This window comes from Quercus suber, unplaced genomic scaffold (genome assembly GCF_002906115.3).
Source record: "Quercus suber isolate HL8 unplaced genomic scaffold, Cork oak 2.0 scaffold_4, whole genome shotgun sequence".
Classification (NCBI taxonomy): Eukaryota; Viridiplantae; Streptophyta; class Magnoliopsida; order Fagales; family Fagaceae; genus Quercus; species Quercus suber.
The window spans coordinates 2,798,709-2,808,964 of record NW_027069470.1 but is presented as its reverse complement, the minus strand read 5'-3'; the positions used below and the strand labels follow the sequence as shown (position 1 = coordinate 2,808,964).

General features: G+C 37.4%; 1 protein-coding gene across 1 annotated transcript in view; it reads left to right on the top strand.

Annotated features, from left to right (window-relative positions):
- LOC111999241 (histone-lysine N-methyltransferase ASHH2) overlaps positions 1-10,256 on the top strand; it is a 38,495-nt gene that overhangs the window by 20,001 nt on the left and 8,238 nt on the right. The window contains 3 exon segments of the mRNA XM_065771240.1: positions 1,381-1,437; positions 3,117-3,936; positions 4,027-4,082. Of these exon segments, the coding sequence (XP_065627312.1) occupies positions 1,381-1,437; positions 3,117-3,936; positions 4,027-4,082 (933 nt within the window).

Genomic DNA, 10,256 nt, shown 5'->3' with positions numbered 1-10,256 from the left:
GGGGGTGGGGGGGGGGGGGGATGCCTAGTTGCACCGAGCTTGGTTTTTCAGATTGGTGTGGTTGGCTTTGTCGGTGTGCGGGGGGGAGATAAAATCAACCGCAAGGAGGTGTCAAAAAGAAAAACACGTCTTAATCGAAAAATAACCACTGCAAAGTGCTCTCTGCTTAATCACAGCAGATTGACCGAAGAAAGACCAAAAAAGGATATTCAAGTGGGGTGGTGATAATGTTTTTTAGAAAATGAGTCATCTTTCAAAAAGAATTTTCTACTATCTCATTTTCCTATGTTTGGTAGCAACCTTAAATGAGTTAAAAAACAATCTCCTAACTTCCCTTATTTAGTTTGTTGTGAGATAGAGTTATTTTCCAAAATTTTTTAATGGAAAGCAATCTTTAAAAATAAAGCCATACTTTTTTTTGTTTACCGAATATAGTTCTCCTTTTACTCATTTTTCCTGATGCTACCAGACACTGCAAAACACGGAAAACTATCTTTACTTAAAGTTTTCTACTGAAACAAATAGAGAGTAAAATTGCACAAAAACAAACCAAATAAATGAAAAATTAAGCCAATTTAGGGCATTGAGCTAAATGGGAACTTGTTTAAAAGCATTCTCCTTTGATCTTTGTATGATTGGCTTCATGTTATAGGCTGTATTGTCAAATTTAATTGTTCTTCCTTTGGTCCTCATTCCCCTTCAAATATAATTTTTAGTTCTATTGTCTCACTCTATCTTGATTATCGGTCATTCACATCTTCCATTGTTTCAGGTAATAGATGCATGTGCAAAAGGAAATTTGGGCCGTTTCATTAACCATAGTTGTGATCCTAATTGCCGTACTGAAAAGGTGAATTTATTGTATTCCGATGTAGTCTTAAAGGAAACTTCTGCTATTAATACCTGTCAGATGTTACTGCATTAAATTTTCATATACATTAAATTAAGAGACCTGAATTTAGTAATTGATGAGATTTGCATACATGAAGTGTAATATTCTTTTTGTTTACTCCATTACCATGTTTGTATATGTAAGAGTAGAGACTTTCCAATTGATTTAGTGCTTATTTTGTTTCCTTTTATATGTTTTTTTTTTTTTTTTAATCAGTGTTTCCTTTTATATGTAAGAATATTGATCTGTAGCTGTACTGCTTATCTGTATAAGTGATCATTTGTAATACTGTTTTGCTTTGAATATATTTCTTATTCTTCCAAAAAAAAAAAAAAAGAAGGCTTTTCCATTGTTTTGGAATTTACCTCTTAACCTCATTTCATATGTACAGTTGCTTGAGCTATAATCCCCAGAGAACTCACTATTCATGATTATTATCTTTTCTTGCTTCTCTTATGAATTACTTATATCTTATATTTTTTGAGCAGTGGATTGTCAATGGGGAAATTTGTATTGGACTATTTGCATTAAGGAATATTAAGAAGGTACACTTGCTCCTTGCATTAATTATCTTCAGGCTTGTTTTTTGGTTGGAGTCCACCTCAACATAATTTATTTATATGGTGCAGATTCTTTATTTCCATAACTCAATTCATAAACATTTTACTCTTGATCCTCAGGAATTCCTTTTTTAAATTATTACTTTGATAGTATTTGCGTGGGTGTGTGAGTTTGCCCCCCCCCCCCCCCTAGGTTGGTGGGTATATAATATACACTCCCACGTGTGGTGTGATTTTGTTTGTGTGCTTGCGTGCACACACGTCATAGGGGGCATGTGAGTGTGCATAAGTATCTTAGTGGGAAAAGACTAACGCATTGCACTTCTATTATTGGTTAAAACAAGGGGCAAAGAATAATCAATAGGCATGATGAATGATTTCAGGATTATATATGAAGAAATTCATTATTTATTAAAAAAAAAAAAAGATGAAGAAGAAATTTCATAGCACAGCATGTTATTTTCCCTAATGCAGTATATCAAGGTCTCTTTATCATCATTTTTCAGAGGCTATCAATTGTCAAGATTTTCCCTAAAGCCATAGTCCACACAGAGAATGAAACCTTTTGAGGGCCATGACTATCCAAATGCTCTTCCGAGGGAAGTGAATACCTTTAGAACCTATTATAGAATGATCAAATCTTAAGCATGCCTTCTGAATATGGCATCCATATAACTCGGTCTTTACCCTTGGATATAGGCAATTTAGCATAGAGTAGCTAAACAAAAGGAGCTATGGATTCCAGTTCCCAATCATGGAAGGACCTGGTGAGGCAACGATTTTGGTGTTGGACCTCATCCTCATGGGTCTTGGCTAAATACAAGACCTTTGAGGCCTCCTTGTCCTTTGCCTAGGCCTTTAGGTGAACAGGTTGGGGAACAAATTTTGGAGAGAATGGTCACCATATCAACTGTTTGTCCAAAATCTTACTTGAGAGCCATCTTGTACCTTGAACTGTAAGAACTTGGAAAAAGGCTCCCAACCCTCACTGATGCTCTTTTATAAACTAACCCTAGGAGGACCCCAAGGTTGCTCTCTGATCCACCCTCCCCAGCGTTCCCCATATTTAGTATAGATAGTAGCTAAAGTAGAAGGATGCTAGACCCCCACATCAAAACTAAACCACAATTACCACAAACATAATAAACTACCAAGTACACTTATTCTTGGACTGAAATAGCTTCTTGCATGGTCTAGATGTGATTTCCTTAGGCTTAGGCTCTCATCTATGATGGGGCATCATGAGTAGGTCTTAGAAAAACGAGCGGCAGTTATCTTGAAGCAGTAGCAATGAATTATCCAACAAAGAAAGGAATTCCTCATCCTATCAAGTGAGATAATCAAATTCAGTGTTTAACGGAATCGGTGTTGGTAAAACTTAAAAAGTGCACTTAAGCACCAAGGCTCTTCCGCTTTGGTCAATAAACAGAAGAAAGCAACGTAATAGGATTTCTTTCAAGAGAATAATTGACAATACCATGTAGAACAAAGAGATAGAGTTGAGAGCGTTTATGGGTTTGTAATCTGGAGATCTTAATGCTTAAGTGCATAATTTCACCTCTGGAGACATTGTTGCTTCCTAATCATTTTTTCTCTTTGTTATTTGCATTCATTACTATTATCCTATATTAACCTTCAATTTTTTTTTTCTTCTTTTTGGTCAGGATGAAGAGTTGACATTTGATTACAACTATGTCAGGGTGTTTGGGGCTGCTGCCAAGAAATGTTATTGTGGTGCATCTCAATGTCGGGGTTATATAGGTGGCGATTTGCTTAATACTGAAGTAATTGTTCAAGGTGATTCAGATGAAGAATTTCCTGAACCTGTTATGGTTCCTGAAGGTGGTAAAGGTAGAAATGGTTTGGACTATATGATGCCTAGGGCAATTCCCTCTGATAGTGCTGAAATTAAAGCTGTGAAGGGTATGTTAAAAGATAGAAATGGATTAGATGAAGCCACAGCTGCTGTTGAGCAATTGAAGAGTACCATAGAGAAAGAGGAGCCTCTGAACCAATCTGCTAATTCCCAACTACTCAGCTCACTGGAATTGGAGGACTCCAAGGGAAATTCACCATCTTTTGTTCAACCAGTAGAGCCGTCCCATCAAACAGAAGATGTAACATGCAAACATATGCCTGCTGTTCTGCCAGAGACTTCCATAGAAGAGGAGACTGTGAACAAAACCTCATTCAATGGTGATAGATTAGAGTTGATTTCTCCAACTATGCTTAGCAAATCGTTAGGTCATGGCGTTGATGCTAATAGGAAGTCCAAATTTGAGACTGTTGAAGACAAGAGGGTTTCTGTAAAATCACATTCTCTGATGAAAGGTTCTCGTTCATCTAGTTCTGTGAAAAAGGAAAAAGTGAGAAGCAGTCCCCTGAATACTAACCAAGTTCAGGTGACGGCAAACAAATCTCAGGTGCTGTCTATTAAATCAAAAAAATTACTGGAAGGTTCTTCAAATGGCCGTTCTGAAGCAGGTTCGGAGTGTTCATTTTTGCTTGTCTTGACAACTAGAGTAGTTCATAAGGGATGCTGTATTAATGATTTATGCACTTCTATTCTTGCAGTTGAAGAGAAACTTAATGAGTTACTGGATACTGATGGGGGGATTAGCAAGCGAAAGGTAATGTTACCAACTAAATTAGCAGAAGAATTCTATGTGGTTTCTGGTATTTGCTTATCTAAACTGTTTCATTTTTTAGATTACTTTTCTTTTTGATAAGTAAATAATTCATTAGATCGCAGAGGCGCAACCCAGGTACTTTTTTTTTTTTTTTGATAAGTAGAGGCGCAACCCAGGTACACAGGAAGTATACAAGTGATGCACTAACAACTACTAATGAAAATTACAAAGATCAAGCATCTTAGCTGAGTTATAAATGGAAGCAGTGCTGAAGCTAATATTCACTTATATAAGGATCTAAGGAATGTGAACTTAAGTTCTAAAGCTGATCTTTCATTCCTTCAGAACTCTGACCACATAAGGTAATGAGGAATCACATTCCAAATGCCTATACTACAATATCAACCAAAGCTTGCCAGGTAGCTGGGAAGTCAGTCACACCACGAGGCATAATCCATTGAATTCCAAATAGGCTGAAAACCAAGTACCACACTTCTATAGCAAAATCACAATGAATGGCAAGTGACCAGTAGTTTCTCTGCTCTTATTACAGAAACAACACCAATCAATCACACTAACTTGTCACATCTTGAGATTATCTATGGTGAGAATACTTTCCATAGCTGCTATCTGAAGAAAAAAAATACCACTCTAGATGGAACTTTGGGTTTCCAAATACTCTTCCAAGGGAAAGATGAGCCTCTTTGGAGTTTAGAAACTTTATAAAGATTTGACTTCAACCACTCTACATTTTGATCAATTCCAACACAATTTATCCTTTCCATTTTCTCATATATTAGAGGAATATACTATATATGTGAAGGAAGCTACATGCTCCAATTCCCAATCTTGTGCCACTCTGGCAAAGTGAACGTCAAAATGAATATTACCATCCCCCGCGTTGTAGCTAATAAACCAAGAGAAAGTACCCCATTCTCTCCCATTGATTTCCATACGTAAACACTGTACCCTATCCTCTCTTCAAAGAACAAGCTTGGGCTTTGTCTTTGACGAAGGAATTTGGTTCTTGAGGGTTTAGTTGCTGTAATTTGACGTTTCAGGGCTTAGGAATTTGGCTAGGGCTTGGGATGATGGTGGGTTAAGGGTTTGATATAAGTTCTTGTTGAGAGAGTAGCTAAGATTTCTAGGGAATGAGATTATGGTTTGGTTTGCATGGAAATGATGGATGGATTGAATAGGTTGCGACTTCTTCGAGAGAGTCACCTTCTCCATGATGAGATTGCTTATAGGGAGTTTCTACCTACTTGAGAAAGAAAAGAATAGAGAGAAACTTGCACTAGGCAACAACTTTAATATATTTCAACATGGTACAAAGAAGTATTATATGTATCTATTTATACAATTCATGCTTTTATCCTATTGGCCACACATGGCTCAAAATCATTGGCTAAAGAATTCAGTTTGTGATTGTAAGGATTTACACATGTTTAATGTGATACATGTGCTAAAGCCCTAATTAACTCAAGCTATTCTATCTAGAATAACTAATTTATAACTAACTCTAGCTAAGCAAGTGCACTTTTGAATAACATCCATCTGAGCTTTGGATTGTCATCTTAGGGTTGAACTGCGCATGGGAGTGAAATGAAGTAGCCATGTGAAAATGGATATTATTGGAGCAAGGATTGCCATTCTAGGGCCTTAGTGTCGTCCAGCACTCTGGGCTCTGACCTAAGCGGCACTTAGGTCCAGAAATGGTCCTCACATTCTCCTTATGAATTTCTTCAAAAACACCATACAGCCTGTTGGCAGGACTTGAAGCCCATCCCCTCATGCTACCATGCTTTTTATCCACCACCCTTTGCCAAAGATCTTTTTACTCAATGGCAAAACGCTAAAGTCATTCCCTTAAATTTCTTGATCAAATACAATCAAATTTCTAATGCCCAAGCCTTCACATTGGAATGAGTCATAGATTGCAAATGGGTCCCAGATTTTATTCCATTTGATCAAACTATAAATTTTTTAAAATTTTTTTTTTAAATTAAAAAAAAAAATTAAGGATTTACACATGTTTAATGTGATACATGTGCTAAAGCCCTAATTAACTCAAGCTATTCTATCTAGAATAACTAATTTATAACTAACTCTAGCTAAGCAAGTGCACTTTTGAATAACATCCATCTGAGCTTTGGATTGTCATCTTAGGGTTGAACTGCGCATGGGAGTGAAATGAAGTAGCCATGTGAAAATGGATATTATTGGAGCAAGGATTGCCATTCTAGGGCCTTAGTGTCGTCCAGCACTCTGGGCTCTGACCTAAGCGGCACTTAGGTCCAGAAATGGTCCTCACATTCTCCTTATGAATTTCTTCAAAAACACCATACAGCCTGTTGGCAGGACTTGAAGCCCATCCCCTCATGCTACCATGCTTTTTATCCACCACCCTTTGCCAAAGATCTTTTTACTCAATGGCAAAACGCTAAAGTCATTCCCTTAAATTTCTTGATCAAATACAATCAAATTTCTAATGCCCAAGCCTTCACATTGGAATGAGTCATAGATTGCAAATGGGTCCCAGATTTTATTCCATTTGATCAAACTATAAATTTTTTAAAATTTTTTTTTTAAATTAAAAAAAAAAAAAATGGAATGGAATGAATAGAGAGCATAAAAGAACGGAATGGGAAATGGATTGTGGTGTATTTTATCTAGTGTTTTGGGAGTGTATATGAGAAGCAATGGAAAGAAAAGGAATATATAGCTTTACCATTATATCCTTTACCTTTTGTTTGTTTTTCCTAGTAGGGATTAAATCGGTACTTCACCTCCATTTTAAAGAAATGAGCGTTCTTCCCACTTTTGGGAGGAATGCTTAGGAGGGAATGTCATGAAATGGAATGCACATTCTCTCTAGCTCTTCAATTCCTTCCAATTAAACTCCTAAACAAGGGTTTTTTTTTGGGTATTGATGGAATATTCTTTAAGAAGATGTGAAATCACAAACGATTAATGTGTCATCATCAAAAAGAAGATGTGAAATAGTCGATGAGTTCATCTAAATTGTAGGAAAAACCCACCCCTTCAATTGTCTTTTCTATCACTATAACAATATACGTAGGGATAAAGGGTCTCTTTGTTGCAACCCTTGCAAGCTATTAAAAACGCATTACGCTGCCATAAAGAACAATGGAAAACGGAACTGTGGTTATACAGAAATAGGCCCACCTTCTCCATTTCTAAATAAAACCACACCTACTTAACACATAAATAGGGAAATCCCATTAACACTGCTTTCTCCACATCTAACTTACCTAGCACCCTCAGAAAAATTAACTAGAATTAGCCTTACTTTAACAAAGGCATTTTGAGACTAATAAATGTTTTGAAGCACTATCCTCAACCTATTGGCTAATACTTGCATCAGAATCTTATAGATCTCACCGACTAGGCTGTAGGTTTGAAATCCTTTACCTCCAACGCCCTAGGTCTTTTTGGGATGAGTGTGTTGAAAGTAGTATTCAAACTTTTTGGGATGAGTGCATTAAAAGTAGTATTCTAGCTTTTTACAAATTTATGTTGCTCATTTTTATTTTTTATAGGTAAGAAAAATTTGTATTAAAAAGAAGCTACTCCATCAAAGAGATGAAGTAAATGAAGGAAAAATTTACAAGCAACAAAGGAAAACAAAACAACTTATGTACAAGAAAAAAGTGAATCTAAAAACAGCAGGATGGATTTTGAAGAAGTAAAACCCCACGCACGAGACCAATCAAACAAAGTGGTTGCAAACAACTCTAAGAGCTTATCCCTAGAAAGCACTGAATCTTCAAATATGTGATTATTTCTTTCCCTCTAAATAATCCACACCACACAATGTGGTACCAAATTCTAGACATATGAAGAATGCTTCCCCAACCAATTCCTCCAACTGGCTAGCAAGTCAATAACCCTTTTAGGTAGAACTCAAGAAACGCCAAAAGATCTAAGGGCAAAGCTCCATAACTGAAAAACCTCACCACAATGTAGAAGCAAATGATCCACACTCTCCCCATTACATTTACGTAGCAACACCAATCCATAATAGTGTAGCCCCTTTTCCTCAAATGATTTGTTGTGAGAACCCTCCCCCATGCAGCTGACCAAACAAAAAATGACACACGAGATGGAGCCTTCACACCCCAATTACTCTTAATGGAGCTTGATCCCCTCAATGCACCATAAAAGGATTTTACATCAATAGGAGGACCTAGCGACTCCAATGTATGAGTAAAGGCCCCCACCAACTCCATCTCCCATTCATTAAGACCACGTCGGATTCCATCCTTCCTCCAAAGTGTGACTCACCATCATATCTGCCACAAATTCCTCCCTAAAAGTTGCAAGTTCAAATAGCTTTGGGAAAGTTCCCTTCAACAATTGATCTCCACACCAATGATCATGTCAAAATCAAATTCTACTCCCCAAACCAGTCTCAAAGGAAAGAAACTTACTAAAAATCTCCCAACCTTTTTGAATACCCCGCCATAGACCACACCCATGTGAACCCCTACGTGACTTTGAAGACCCCCCCTCCCCCAAAAAAAAATTCCTCCCCAAATTTCAATGCGATCACACGCCTCCATAATCTTGTCTCCTCAACCCCATAACGCCACAACCACTTACCCAAAAGAGCTTTATTAAAGGTAGTAATTTTCCTAATCCCCAACGCAGCATCAACAAAAGGACGACACACCTTATCCCACGCTACCAAATGAAGTTTATGCTCATCTGCCAAACCACCCCCGAGAAAATCCCTCTGTACCTTCTCAATCCTATTAGCCACCCTAGTAGGAATAGTGAATAGAGATAAGAAATAAGTGGGAATATTTGAAAGTGTACTCTTTTAAGCAAAGTCAAGTGACCCCCCTTAGAAAGATATTTTTTTTCCGCCTAGCCAAGTGTTTTTCCAACTTCTCCAAAATTAGATTCTATATAGAGGACGACTTGTAGGAGGCTCCCAAGGGCATACCGAGATATGTCATAGGCAGAACCCCAATCTTGCAGCCCAAAACTTATGCTAACTCATGTAAATTATTCACCTCACCAACCGGAACCATCTCACTTTTACTAACATTAATCTTTAGCCCTGTAACTGTTGTGAAACAAGTAAGTAACATCCTAATATGAAGAAAAACTATTCAACACTAGGGTCACAGAACGAAATGGTATCATTTGCAAATAACAAGTGAGATATGCATAACTTATCACCTCCCACACCACGCATCTTAAAACCCCTAATAATACCAGCCTCCTCCATATGTCTAAGCATCCTAGAAAATACTTCCATCACTAGAAGGAATAGCATAGGACTTAAAGGATCCCCTTGCCTTAAACCTCTCAAATTAACAAAGAAATTAGCTGGAGAGCCATTAACTAAAATTGAAAACTGGACAGTAGAGATACATGTATGGATCCATTGTTGCCATATAACTCCAAAACCCATCCTTTCCAACAAGTAAAGCAAGGCCTCCCAATTTACATGATCTTAGGTTTTTTCTATATCCAATTTACAGATTACCCCAGGTATCTTACTACGAATACGACTATCAACACACTCATTTGCAACCAAAACTGAATCCAAAATCTGACGACCCCCCACAAATGTATTCTGAGATTCAGAAATGAGGCCATCTAGCATCCCTCTCAATCGGTATGCCAAGACCTTAGCCAAGATTTTATAGACACTACTTGGTAGACTTATTGGTCTAAAATCTCTAATGTTGGAGGTTTTATGTTTCTTAGGAACAAGAGCAACAAACAAAGCATTCAAGGACTTCTCAAATTTACCATAATCATAAAATTCATCAACAAATGCTAAAATATCACTCTCCACAACCCTCCAACAATGATGGAAAAAGGCCATCGTAAATCCATTAGGTCTTGGGGCTTTGTCCCCCCTCCATATCATGCATAACCTGTAAAATTTCTTCCTTCTTGAATCTCTGTTCAAGCAGACCATTCTCCATTTCCCCAATAGTATCAAAATTCAAATCATCCACCACCGGTCACCATGTTTTTGTCTCCTTATGTAACTTTTGATAAAAGCCCACTACTTGAGCAACCACCTCAGCCTTATCTTCATATACCACACCATCCACCTCTAAATCATCCAAATAATTATTTCTCCCATGGGAATTAGCCATCCGATGAAAAAACTGAGTTATTATCTCC